The 14,541-nt window shown below is 45.1% G+C and overlaps 1 protein-coding gene across 2 annotated transcripts in view; it reads left to right on the plus strand.

Annotated features, from left to right (window-relative positions):
• Positions 1-3,254, plus strand: part of LOC132874248 (aminoacylase-1A-like) — a 29,901-nt gene extending 26,647 nt beyond the window's left edge. For both annotated transcript variants that reach the window (XM_060910262.1, XM_060910261.1), the window contains 2 exons: positions 1,709-1,769; positions 2,525-3,254. In XM_060910262.1, the coding sequence (XP_060766245.1) occupies positions 1,709-1,769; positions 2,525-2,689 (226 nt within the window). In that variant the 3' untranslated portion in view covers positions 2,690-3,254. The remainder of the gene's footprint in view (positions 1-1,708; positions 1,770-2,524) is intronic.
• Positions 3,255-14,541: the final 11,287 nt, after the last annotated feature.

Consider the following 14,541-nt stretch of genomic DNA (forward strand, 5'->3'; position numbering starts at 1 on the left):
TAATTAATACGCATTTTGAAAAATTATTTAATTTCAAGGCCTCCCCCACTGCTTTCTGTCGCTCTGACTACGTCACAGTCACTGTTGCACTGATTGGTCAGAGCGTTGGCCTATACGCACAGAGACAGTTTGAAAGACAGCGGTTTGTTCCTCCTACCCGCTTCGGAAATGTCTACGGATCGAGGCCAGACTAAATATTCACATTTACGCTACGTTCACACTGCAAGGCTTAATGCTCAATTCCGATTTTTTGTGAAATCCGATTTTTTTGTGAGGTCGTTCACATTAACAAATATATGCGACTTGTATGTGATCCTCAGTATGAATGAAAAGCGACCTAAAAGTGTTCCGCATGCGCATTGCAGGATACGACGACGTCACACGCAGTGAGCATGGCCAGTGTTTACGGAAGTAAAACCGCCCGGTTGCGGTATGACCCATCCAATCTAGCTTGAATAGCTGCATCCCCCCAAATGGAAATCAGCTCCCTAACCTCTGCGTCCTTCCATTGAGAAGATTCAGAACCTTCACAGCCCGAAGCGTCCCTCGCATTGATGTCATGCGCAGGGGCGCAGATACGTTTTTTGAACTGGGGGGGACAAAGCTGCCAGCAAACCAACCCCAACCCCGATATGCCTGTCAAACTTGTTGTTAGTAACCATAGCAACCAAGCTCGAGCTCGCAACCTGTGCAGTCTGTGCAGCTCAACCAACCGAATATCAGTCTTTGTTTTGTTTTATGTGAGTTGTTGCAACTATGTATACACTGCTGTGCACCTCAATAAACCGAATGGTAATTAGTCTTTTGATTTTTCCGGGAGGTTTGCCTTATGCAAAGAAAGACAGCATAGACATTTTTTCCTCCCTATAAGTGGGGGGGACCGAATGAGGTGAATTTAAATCTGGGTGGGACGAGTCCCCCCCTCTATCTGCGCCCGTGATTATGCGCCATGTTGTTGTAACTTTTTTTGAGAGACCCGCCGTCTACTTCAGCGCAGAATAGTGACGTTTGTGGCTTGTTGATGACGTGTAAGTCGGATGAATGCGACCTGGCGGTTCAGACTGAAGTCGCATATGAAAAGAGCGGATAGGGATCGGAATTAGGACCACATATCCAAACGGCCTGGGTCGGATTTGAAAAAATCGGATCTGTGTCGTTCATATTGTCAATAAAAGATCGGATATAGGTCACATATGGGCGAAAAGATCGGATTTGAGTCACTTCAGCCTGCAGTGTGAACGTAGCCTTAGTCTGGCTTGCCAGGCTAGGTGTTTTCTCCAGTAAACTCCAGTCTTCTCCTTGTTGCTACAGTAGTTCTGCAGGCCCAAAACACACGACTTTGCTTCAGCTGTTTGCATGTCTAACAGTTGCCATTGATGCACCCTGTTGTTCACCAATTGTGTGCATTCTTCTTAAGGTTAGTAAAAAAAACTATTGTAGAAAAGTTTTAAGTTGTCGTATTTATCATTTTCTTTCCATGGTACAGTCTTAATTTTTCCATTTAGAGGTCTTGAAAAGGTCTTAAAAGTCTTTTACATTTGTACTTGAAAAATGTGCAGATACCCTGACACACACACACACACACACACACACACACACACTGAAGTCCTCTCTCAGCAGTGTGATTATAGGATATCAGTATGAATGAGTGAGACATTTATTTATTTATTTATTTATTTATTTTCTGTTTTATCTGTGTCTCACTCAGGAACATGACGTTAAAGAAGGAAATTTTTCCCGCTGCCACAGACAGCCGCTTCATCAGAGCCGTAGGTGTCCAAGTCCTCCTCACTCCTCTTCCTGCTCTGAGCATCATGAGCTTGCACAGACCACTGGATGGCGTTAACTTTGTGCTTTATCTTTGTGTCAAGATCTTGTATTTAAGTCTTGAGTTTTACTCAATTAGAAAAAGATTCAGAAATGCTGACGGATGAAAATCTAGCTGTTTCACAAACCGTCTGTCAATACTTGTCAAAGTACATTTCCAAAAAAATCTATTTATCTAGATATCTCTTTCTGTCCCTGTTTGGCCAAAATGTCTCACATACCTCATCTCATCTCATCTCATCTCGTTATCTGTAGCCGCATTATCCCGTTCTACAGGGTCGCAGGCGAGCTGGAGCCTATCCCAGCTGACTACGGGTGAAAGGCGGGGTTCACCCTGGACAAGTCGCCAGGTCATCACAGGGCTGACACATAGACACAGACAACCATTCACACTCACATTCACACCTACGCTCAATTTAGAGTCACCAGTTAACCTAACCTGCATGTCTTTGGACTGTGGGGGAAACCGGAGCACCCGGAGGAAACCCACGCGGACACGGGGAGAACATGCAAACTCCACACAGAAAGGCCCTCGCCGGCCACGGGGCTCGAACCCAGGACCTTCTTGCTGTGAGGCGGCAGCGCTAACCACTACACCACTGTGCCACCCCGTCTCAGATACCTGTCTCACATAACAATGTCTGTCTGTTTGTCCAAACCTTACCCTATCTCTGTCTGACTCTGTGTGTGTGTGTAGGCGAATCTGCCTGCGCTCGGGTTCTCTCCGATGAACCACACCCCCATCCTGCTGCATGACCACAATGAGTTCATCAGTGAGGGTGTGTTCCTCAAAGGCATCCACATCTATGAGACCCTCATCCCTGCTCTTGCCAGTGTTCCCGCCCTGACCACTGAGGCCTAGACACACACACACACACACACACACACACACACACACACACTCTCTCTCTCTCTCTTTACGCCAGTCTTTCTCTATTAAAGCACCCCAGTGTATTGCATTTCCACCTGCTCTTCATCTCTCCACCTAAGGTTTTTTAAAAAAAAACACCAAAGAGCTGAGGGAACTCATCCTGTCCGAGACCTCGGCCTCCTTCTCGCATGTGCTTCTAATCCAGCAACTCAGGATTCTGCGTGTCAAATCAGAAATACTAACCTCAGTGTGACATCGCTGCAGCCTCAGCATGCTGTTGCTCTGTTACAGTGACGCTTGTTCATCTGAGTAAACAAGAAGGAAGTCCTAAATCTGCCTGTCAGTGAGCTCACAAGTAAGCGCTGTGTGTGTATTAACGAGCATACTCATGAAATAACGAAGGCGGTGATAATGTTGAATTAGAAGTAGGATGTCTCTGCTTTACTCATGTTTACAGTCACTTAGCTGCATATGCAGTGATGTTGATTTTTTACTTGATGTCACAATGTTGATTCATACGCATATCTTAATTATTAAATATTTTAAAACATCTAAATTGACTTTTTTTCATGGAGTATTTTGTGCTTGTTAAAACAGAGCATGGCCATGAGAGGGCAGATGTATGCTTCAGAGCTTTTCTCAACTCTAGATCCTGGACAGTTTTGAAGTTTCCAACTCCACAATTTTGTTTCAACCCAAAAGTCCAAGGGCTAATAAATTCTCCAGATCTGTTCAGGTGATGGAAAGCTTAAAGTGCATATCCTGGACCAATTTCGTGTTTTGTTTTTTTTAAATATGAAAGTATGGCCCTTTTACACACTCAACCAGAAGGGTAATTTTGCACAAGGCCATCTGTCTACAGCAGAAAAAAATAAAACGCGTCTAGAAAAATCCCAAGTGAGTCTGGAGCCAGATTCGTGACGTCACGTGCGGATCCGCCAGCAGGCTGCGAGAGCTTGCATGGTTTCAGTGCACAGTCTGTGTAGACCAAGTTGAGCAGCGAGCGATTTTGCATTGAAATGTGAAATTGTCGCCTGAGCTTCTAAACCCATGGATTCATGCATCAATGCTCATCTATCTACTGTTACATAAATCATATTTTTCTAATTACTATTATGTATTTATATATTTCTTCATTTAGAAGAGTACTGGCTACTGTAGGAGAAAGATTTCATAAGCTACACGCATGGAATCGGCTAAGCAGGGTTGTAGATACGTTTACTGTGTTTGACGGGTCCCAAGATCTCAAGCCCTGACACGCCATATATCCCTTGATACATGTGAAGTAAAATGTAAAGAAAATGTGACCTTGGATGCTGTGTGACACGGCTGCCTCTCCAGTAGCTCTGTAGTTTTTAGTTCTTTAAACCTCTTTTTTTTCCACCTTTTTACTTTTCTGCTGTTCTTACGAAGACATCGTGTGTTTTTCTTCATATCCCATGGATATTTTTAACTTTAACACGCAACCAGGAGCCAGTTTTCTCGCTTATTCAAGAGAGAAGCTGCTGGCCCTGAAAACAATGGGACAAGCCGGGATACGACACCCCATACCGGCCGAGCTGAGGAGGAAACCCAGGGGCTGCAAAGCCGGAGCTAAGCTAAAGGCTAGACTAGCGGACAACCAGCGGCGCTACAAACCATCCATTCTCTCCATTATCATGGGGAATATGAACTCGCTGCCGAATAAGGTCGATAAGCTATCCGCACTGAACAACCAGCAGATTTACCAGGAGAGCAGCTTTTATTTATTTTTACGGAGGCATGGCTAACACACCTTGTACCGGATGCTAACGAGGACCTGCGGGGATTCACTGCTGTGAGAGCCGAAAGAGACACTAAAGCATGCGGGAAAGGCAAAGGTGGGGGACTCATCATTTTACGTGAACAACCACTGGTGTAACCCAGAACATTTCTCCGTAAAGACAGTCTTATGTTGCCCGGACTTGGAGCTGCTAGCATCACCATCTGTGTTTACGTCCCTCCGAGGGCAGACGCAGCCGCTGCATGTGAGAGGATTCACTCTGTCACAGCAAGGCTGCAGACACAGCACCCTGAGGCATTTATCATCATTTTTGGGGACTTTAATCATGCTACTTTGGACTCTACTTTGGCTGCTTTTTACCAGGCTGTGGACTGTATCTTTTTAATTTCCCTGAGGGAACCCTCCCAAAGGGATCAATAAAGTTCTATCTAATCTATGTAAGTGTATTATCACCCAGCGCTTTCGTGTTGTTTACTTTTGTGTGTCAGTAAATAACATTATCCGTGTACCACACAAACACAGGAACACCTAATTTAGAGTCTAGTCTCTCCCCAGATAGCAGAGGGACGTTGAAACGGCGCCGATTCTTGGTCAGAATGGTCGGTTTCCGTCGTAAGTCAGAAAATCAACGCTGAAACGGCGCCGTGAAACGTCGATTTCTCCGCCGTCGGAGAAGGTCGATTTATCACTGTTGAATCACCGTGGGTAAAGGTTGATCTGTCGACCGTCAGAGAAGGTTGAATATACGATGTTGAACCATCGTCACTTTTGCCGGCCAGTTTTCAACATTGGTAGGGGATGTCCCACGCTGTCCCATAATGCAGTGCGATTACCACTGCTGTTTACTGGATGCACGTCATTTTCGTTATATACCTGGGTGCACGTGAAACTCCCACACCACTCGGTTGGATCGCGACTCTCTTGTGGATCGGCCTGCTGTTACGCTTGGACCATTGAAACAACATTGAGAAAAACACTGGACCACGCTACATTTTCATTCATCCCTGGACATCTGGTACGTACCATTATTCAGTCACTATTAAAGGGAATTTCGAATACAATTTCAAGCAGTTTAAGAAGTTATGATGAACTTCAGTCATATCATGCGTTGGAGAAATTTCCCTCAACTAGTATCCATTTGAAACAACAACAATGCAGATGCATTATTCAATCGAAAAACGATTTGAAGTACTTGTCTTGTTGGAGTGAAAACTTAGTGTTTAAATCGAGCATGTAGGCCTAGGTCGCATGTCGTTTTGAGCTGACCTGTTCTTTTGTGTAGCCATGGGTCGCGCCTCGCGGCCATGAACTTTAAAGATTATCATTTAGAATAGGCATTTAGAAACCCATAGCCTACTGCTGACTTTCTTTAACAATGCTGCATCAAATTAATTTTGGTTATGTTTTTCTGTTTCCATGTACAGGTGTCTGCGCCGCAGGAGGAATAGGCCACAATTATAAATTATAAATAAATCATAAAATGTTTCTAAGAACTTGTTCAAGTGTGTTCTGTTCCTTATAAATGTTAAAAGTTATGCCTCATTAGATAGCTTGACAAACATTAGGAGAGGTGCATTGTTGCATGCATTTTTATATCCTGTTGTACATAAAACAGGACGTAGCCTACGCACATTGATATAAATTAAGTTTCACTTTCATGGTTGAAGTATGCATGTGTGTGTTCATCCTAGGCAAGAGCCCCGATGCTTTATTGTTAGCTAGTTTAATTTAGCCTGTTTTGCTTAATTTGTAGCCTTCCTGTTGTACATAAAACAGGAAGTAAAGTTGGATGAATCATCGCCGAAAATTAAACTATAAATCGACCGAAATCCGTAGTTGAATAAAGGGTGAAAGGGGGTCTATTCTCCGTCGGCCACCATCCACTTTTCAACGTCGTTTCAACGCAAACTCGTATGAGCAAAGCGGTGTTGAATCAACGCCGGTGATCCACGATGATTCGATGGCGTATGGTCGAAGAACATGCTGATGATTCCCCGTCGAATCAACGCCCTTTTGCTATCTGGGTCTTATTTCTTACCCTGGCAACAGTCAACTTGTGAATCATCGATTTTCTTGGTCTTTTTCTCGGCTCTGCTTTGGCCCTCGACTTCCGGGTGCCTCACACGAAGCGTTCCCATTTCTCTCTCGTTGTCCGGTCTTTTGGGAAATGCTGAGTACTAATCCCATCATGATTGGTGTTGCTACACCCTCCTATGATACATCTGTTAACCATTTTAATAATTATGTGATAACGTTGAAGAAATTTGCAGAAAACCACCAGATCGTTTTCTCATAAACAAACCAGCGCTGATGTAGGATTCAGAGGGAGGAGTCCTGCACGTGACGTCACGAAAATCAATGTTTCTTAGGAAATCCAAATGCCAAGTTTTTTCAGAGGCGGAACAATTCGCCTCAAATGGCTTGATTTCAACTGAATTTTTCTGGTATTGCGCAAGGTAAAAAAATTGCACAAAATGCAAAATGTGACAGATATTTGACCAAAGTTTAATATAAAATAGGAGAATTACATTGATCTTGCTCCTGAATTTATCCGTGATATGCACTTTAAAGCTGCGCTGCTCCACAGATGTGGAGTTGAAGAGAACATCTGAGGATCCTGAGGAGCATGTCAGTATTGGCGAGAACTTCACACACAGGAGATGTTTGAAGCGGAATTGAAACTGATATGCAGATGTTGTCCTTATTCAACTGGTAAGTCGAAAAGTAATGTGTCAATCAAAAAAGTGGGCGGGGCCAAACAGACCTGATGACACGACAATTAAAACGCCTTTCTTCAACCAGGGGTTGTCCAGTCCGAATGATTTTTCAGTTATAGAGGTTTGGATAAACCACAGTTAAAGTGAGCAGTGAAACAATAAAGGAGCTCAAAAATAAATAAACAAGTAAATAAATTTTGATTACGATGGGTTGTGATTTCCACCAGTGGAAATGAATCAAATCACATACACCACTGTGAGAGCCACTGCTTTAAACCATTACCGAAGAGCAATTTTATGATCTAAAAAGAATATAAATATATCTGTAATACCTCAAGGAAACCTGGGATTTAAAACGTTAACGTAAACATGTTTGTTTATTTCAAAACTACACTGAATTCCTTAAATGAAATCACATCCTGATCCAGAATGAGTTTTATCATAAAAGGGAGGATTTTTCTTTTGGCAGTTTTCCGCTGTGACTTCATGAGCTGGTGTGTGATCTCTGAAGGTTGTCTGCATCTTTATATCTCGAAAACATCTCTTCTTCCTGCTGGTTCGGTTGAGCCAGTAGGGTGAGGGGCCTTGCCCAAGGGCCCAACAGTGGCAGCTTGATAGTGCTGGGGCTCGATCCCCTGACTCTCCAATCAGTGACCCAGAGCCTGAGCTACCCCTGCCCAATATATCTCTCAGACGTATGTACAGTATATGTCGAAAAAGTGTTTAGTTGTCCAGTTTGTTTGTTCAGTTCCAGCTGCTGGACAGTGGTTGCACCACTTCCAAAGCCCTGATGTGTTATCACCATGACAAAAACTTGAGCAGCTGCCATTAAAATGCTTTCTATTAATATAGTCTTATTATATTAATAACAGCGAACTAGTCTGAGTTTGCAGGAATTCTACACACACAGAATAAAATATGTTACCAGAAGTAAACTTACTATCAAACTCCTGTGTCTGATTACATAATAGGACAGGGCCCTGTTTTTCATCTGTAACTTGTACTGAGTTGGATTGTTATTGATTATTCTGGATTCTTCTGGACTTCGAGGCTGTATCAAACATTTTACCAAGACAAAAAGTCTGTAAACTCAATCCTTTAAACTCGGAACAAGCTTACTCGACATAAACAAGATTAGATCACACACCGAGAAGCGGTTTATACAGTAAGTTACATATAGTGTGCATGATACATTAACTCATCTTAGTAAAGTGAGGTCATGTCATTGTTTTTGAGACTTCTCAAATTGTTCCATATTGTTTGTATTAGCTGTAGTTTGTGTCTGAACAGCTACGGCAATGTGGAACTGGAGAGTGTTTTAAAGAAATGGAGATTGATTGGCAGATAGGTGAGATGTCTCTGAAAGGTGAAGCTCTCATTTTCTCTCGTCTTCTCACTGCAGGAGCTGGCAGCTTTAAGGTCAGACTCATTAACGCCACAGAGAGACGGATTAAAAGCCAGAAAGATCTGGAGAAGAGACAGCAAGAGAATGAGGCATGAGGGACAAATAGTCAATCTGCTTCTGTTTAGCTTCTTGTAGCTGCTTGCTTTCAAGTTTTTGAGATTATGATTAATGCATAAGGAATAACACACATTGTGGTACGTTATTATTGAAAAACAATCAGTGCTGGGTTGATGTGATGCAAGCACAATTACTTTTATCACAATGTAATAATTTGATTATTTTTCCATAGCAGTATGTCCCAAAGTGTTTTATTCTTCTTATACCACAGCAGTTTGCCAGCAATTGCATTGAAAGTTATAGCTTCACCCCTGACCGTGACAAAGCGCTGACGCTGGAGACTCATCTCATCTCATTATCTGTAGCCGCTTTATCCTGTTCTACAGGGTCGCGGGCGAGCTGGAGCCTATCCCAGCTGACTACGGGCGAAAGGCGGGGTTCACCCTGGACAAGTCGCCAGGTCATCACAGGGCTGGAGTCACCAGTTAACCTAACCTGCATGTCTTTGGACTGTGGGGGAAACCGGAGCACCCGGAGGAAACCCACGCGGACACGGGGAGAACATGCAAACTCCGCACAGAAAGGCCCTCGCCGGCCACGGGGCTCGAACCCGGACCTTCTTGCTGTGAGGTGACAGCACTAACCACTACACCACCGTGCCGCCCCGCTGGAGACTCCTTCCACAAACATTACATGAACACATTTCTCCTTACAGAAAATTTCACTGTTAACAATTCTCAGTTTTTCTTTGTGAAACTGGAAAACATTTTTTTTTTAAATGTTCATTATTAGTCTTCAATTATGTGGAGCGTCCACGTAAAATCCCTGTGGCTAAGCTGTTGCTATAGAAACGATAATGTATTAGAACGAGGGCATTACGATAAATCTGTGATTTATCGAGTTAAGATGGCGGCGCGTCAGGACGCAGCGGCTTACAGCTCTCCTTTCAAGTGCACGTTTTTGTATTTTTTGTGTGTTATAACTGTTTGTTTCGCGTCACCTACGGACTTCAACACAAGATACACCCATATGGATCTGATAGACATCGGCATTCGGCAAGAAATGATCATTTCAAACGACTTTCATCGCGCTCACAACATTCCGGAGGAGATAGCGAGAGCACCGGGGTCTCCGTGGATTGTTATCGGGTCTGGAAGAGGAAGAAGGCGGAGACGTGAGAGGAAGCAAAAACGGGGCTGCAGAGCGGGCCTGCTGAACAAGCTCAGGAAACAGCCACTCAAACCTCCGCTACCAAGCCTCTATCTTTCCAATGCTAGATCCCTGGTACACAAAACGGACGACTTGGAACTACAGCTTGCTGGTAACCGCTACATTCGTGAATGCTGTGCAATCATTATAACGGAGACATGGCTACAACCGCTAATCCCCGACGCTTCGGTGCAGCTAGCAGGCCGCACGCTACACAGATGGGACAGGAATAGCGACTCCGGGAAAAACAGAGGAGGGGGGCTCTGTGTTTACGTGAATGAAGGTTGGTGCAACAACAGTACAGTCTTAGACAAGCATTGTTCTCCTGACCTAGAGTTCATGTCCGTAAGATGCAGACCCTTCTTTCTGCCGAGGGAGCTAGCAGCTGTTATCATCACTGCAGTCTACATACCACCGGACGCTAACGTCAAAACCGCTCTCTCTCTGCTCGCAAACAACATTAACAACCACCAGCGAGCCTACCCAAACGGCGCGCACATCATTGCAGGAGACTTCAATAAGGCAAACCTCAAAACGGTGTTGCCTAAATTTTACCAACATGTTAAGTGTGCAACGAGGGGAGTAAATAATCTGGACCATGTTTATTCCAACCTTAAACATGCCTACAGAGCTATTCCCCTCCCCCACCTCGGTCAGTCTGACCATCTCTCCCTGTTCCTACCCCCCGCATACACCCCTCTCAGCCGGCAATCAAAGCCACAAAGACGGAAAATTACCACCTGGCCTGACGACGCCCTCCCCCGACTCCAGGACTGCTTTGAACGAACACAGTGGGAAGTTTTCCATCACGAGGACCTGGCCACATACACGGATGCAGTGCTGGCTTACATCAAGCACTGCATTGACACGGTCACCGTGGTAAAGACCATTCAGGTGTTCCCGAATGAGAAACCATGGATGACCGGCCAGGTCCGTGCACTCCTACGTGCCCGGGATGCAGCCTTCAGATCCGGCGACCGAGCGCTATACAGTAGGACTCGGGCCGACCTGAAGAAAGGCATCAGCGCAGCCAAAGCGGACCACAGGAGAAGGATTGAGGAGCAGCTGACAAGCCCCAGGCAGCTGTGGCAGGGCATTCAGGCAATAACAAACTACAGGGGCTGTGCTGTGTCAGCCGGGGACTCAGATGCGGCACTTGCGGAGGAGCTGAACAGCTTCTTCGCCCGCTTTGAAGCTCAGGCGCAGCACACAGCCAAACCACCCCCCGGACCATCTCCCCAGCTGCCACTACAGCTCACACCTCCCCCCAGCACTCCACCCCAACCCCCACTTCAACCGACAGCAATCACTGGCACTCCCCCGCTCATTCTGAAGGTCGAGCCTGAGGATGTGAGACGGGTGCTCCGGGCCATAAACCCCAGGAAGGCAACTGGCCCAGATGGCGTACCAGGGAAGGTGCTCAAGGCCTGTGCTGACCAACTTGCACAGGTCTTCACGGACATCTTCAACAGGTCACTGGAACAAGCCATCGTCCCGACCTGTTTGAAGTCTGCCACCATCATCCCGGTCCCCAAAAAGTCACCCACAGCCAGCCTCAACGACTACCGCCCCGTAGCACTCACCCCCGTCATAACGAAGTGCTTTGAGAAACTGATCTTGCACCACATAAAAACCTGTCTCCCCCCCACCCTGGACCCCCACCAGTTTGCATACAGGCCTAACAGATCGACTGAGGATGCAATAGCCACTGCTCTCCACTCTGTGCTGAGCCATCTGGAGAGACAAGGACGCTATGTCAGAATGCTCTTCATCGACTACAGCTCAGCTTTCAACACCATAATACCGGACATCCTGATCCCCAAGCTAACCAGCCTCGGGCTCCCATCATCCACCTGCTCCTGGATCAAAGACTTTCTAATCAACCGACCACAACAGGTGAAGCTGGGCCGCCACCTTTCATCTGCCCGCACCCTCAGCACTGGCTCACCGCAGGGCTGCGTGCTGAGCCCACTCCTGTACTCGCTCTACACATACGACTGCAGTGCAACCCACCCAGAGAACATCATCGTCAAATTCGCTGACGACACAACAGTGGTGGGGATGATAACAGGGGGGAACGAGGAGGCCTACAGAGATGAGGTCCTGAACCTGGAGAGGTGGTGTGCAACCAACAACTTAGCACTGAACATCTCTAAGACAAAGGAACTCATCCTGGACTTCCGGCGGAACAGCGCTACCCCTGCCCCCCTGTATATCAACGGTGAGCGTGTTGAGCGAGTGCAGACCTTCAAATTCCTGGGTGTCCACATCTCTGCTGACCTCTCCTGGTCAACCAACACGTCAGCCCTGGTCAAGAAGGCCCAGCAGCGGCTACACTACCTTAGAGTGCTCAAGAGGGAGCAACTGAGCACAAGCCTGCTGGTGACCTTCTACCGCTCCACCATAGAGAGTCTGCTGACCTACGCAGTGTCAGTGTGGCACTCTAGCTGCACAGTGGCTGACAGGAAGAGGCTGCAGAGGGTGACCAACACTGCACAAAGGATCATCGGCAGCCCTCTGCCTTCCTTAACTGACATCTACAACTCTAGATGTCTGAACAGAGCAAAAAACATCATAAGGGACATCACCCACCCTGGCTTCCATCTGTTCAACCTGCTACCCTCTGGCAGGCGATACAGGTCCATACTGGCCAGAACAAACAGACTCAGGGACAGCTTCTTTCCTAAAGCAGTCACCATACTCAACTCCAACCTGCACTGAGGAACTGGTGCTTTGAGAACTGGCCTACTTGTGAACTGTTCAAAAGGTAACTTTGTGTGTGTGTGTGTGTGTGTGTGTGTGTGTGTGTGTGTGTGTGTGTGTGTGTGTGTATTGCATCATGTCTTTTTGCACTGTCAATACAAATGTCACCTTATCACTGAATGCTGCTATCACTAGCCACTTTACTTATACTACTGGAGTATTGATGCCAATATACTTGAGCTGTGTGTGTGTATGTACATACACATGCATATGTATGTATGTATATATATGTATATACTGTTATTATAAATGCCAATTATGCACAATATGCCAATTATGCCAACAATGCCAATATACTTGAGCTCAATGTATGTGTGTATGTATATGTATGTGTGTATATGTGTGTGTGTGTGTGTGTGTGTGTGTGTGTATGTATGTGTATATATATATATATATAATATGTGTGTGTGTGTGTGTGTGTGTGTGTGTGTGTGTGTGTGTGTGTGTATATGTGTAGGTATACACTGTTATTACAATGCCAATATACTTGAACTGTAATTATGTTACACATGGTTGCACACCACTGGATGCTGCTACTATCAGCCACTTTACTTGCCCTTAAGGTTTTATCTACTGTGCTTTGTCTTGTGTGTATTCTCCATGCAGGACCTATACAAATGTGTCTGTATATAGTAACTAGTAGTTCAATAGTAGTTTTTGTATTTTGAATATACCTTTTCTTTTTATTCTATGTGTGTGTGCACTTTATGGAGCAGCTCTGAATTTCATTATACTCTGTGTGATGACAATAAAGGCTTTCTATTCTATTCTATTCTATTCTATTCTATTCTATTCTATTTGCAGCTGCACCACTGTCAGTGCTGCTGTTCTTGAAAATTAATCAACATTTTCTGACCAATCAGAGTTCAACAGCATTGTAGTTAATATTATAGTGTTTTACCTACTTATTTTGTCAAGATTAAGGTTCTGAGATCCTGATTGTTAATGGAAGGTTCTGGATTCAAATCCCAGGACTGGCTGAGAGCTGCTGTTGAATCATGAAAGTAAATCCTCCTTTACCCTCAGTTGATTTGATTGTTTGTTTGTTTGTTTGTTTGTTTTCTGTCTGATTTGTAAGTCACTTTGGATAAAAGCATCTAAACGAATATGAGTCGAAGTGGTGTGTGATTATCAGCCAATCACTATCATCATCCACTTACTCAATTCTGTGATTTCTCTGTTGCCGCCAGAAGCTTTCACTGTGCAGATAGGCTCTGAAGAACCGAGAGAGAGAGAGATGGAGAGAGAGAGAGACACACACACACAGAGTGAGATTATAGCCTGGCTCTGTTCGGCATGCCGCTGCAAGAATACATTAGTGAGATACAAGTCTGAGACAAAGCTTGCTGAAAGCTGTATCCGGCCTAATTATGGGAGACGAGGTGTGTGTGTGTGTGTGTGTGTGTGAGAGAGAGAGAGAGAATGAAAGATAGAGAGGAATAGAAAGTTCCTCCCTCCTGTAGTGCACAGCATGGTCTGTGTTGTCAGTAATTAGGCTGTGCAGTTTGGGGCATGGCAGCTGGATTACAGGCTGCTGCACTGTGTGTGTGTGTGTGTGTGTGTGTGTGTGTGTGTGTGTGTGTAAGAGAGAGAGAGAGAGAGAAAGGATGAACATGGAGAACATGGCTGTCCCCCAAATGCTGAAGTCTGTTTGTAAGAAAACTTCAAATGGTTCGAGGCAGAGTCCACAGACACTTCAATGCTATTCGCAAAGACAGTGATATAACTTTACTTTGCTGTCACCATTTGATTGGCACGATTTAGCTTCTGGAAATTTCAGACCCTAACACCCCTACTCAAGATTGAAGTGAAGGAAGATGAGGGTGAGGGAGCTAAAACAAATCAATAAGTCACTAAACTGGTGACATATCATATTGTGAGCTTTCTGTCCTTGCATGTTGTATAATTTGGCTCCCGACCCCTTGTTCAC

This window comes from Neoarius graeffei, chromosome 26 (genome assembly GCF_027579695.1).
Source record: "Neoarius graeffei isolate fNeoGra1 chromosome 26, fNeoGra1.pri, whole genome shotgun sequence".
Lineage (NCBI taxonomy): Eukaryota > Metazoa > Chordata > Actinopteri > Siluriformes > Ariidae > Neoarius > Neoarius graeffei.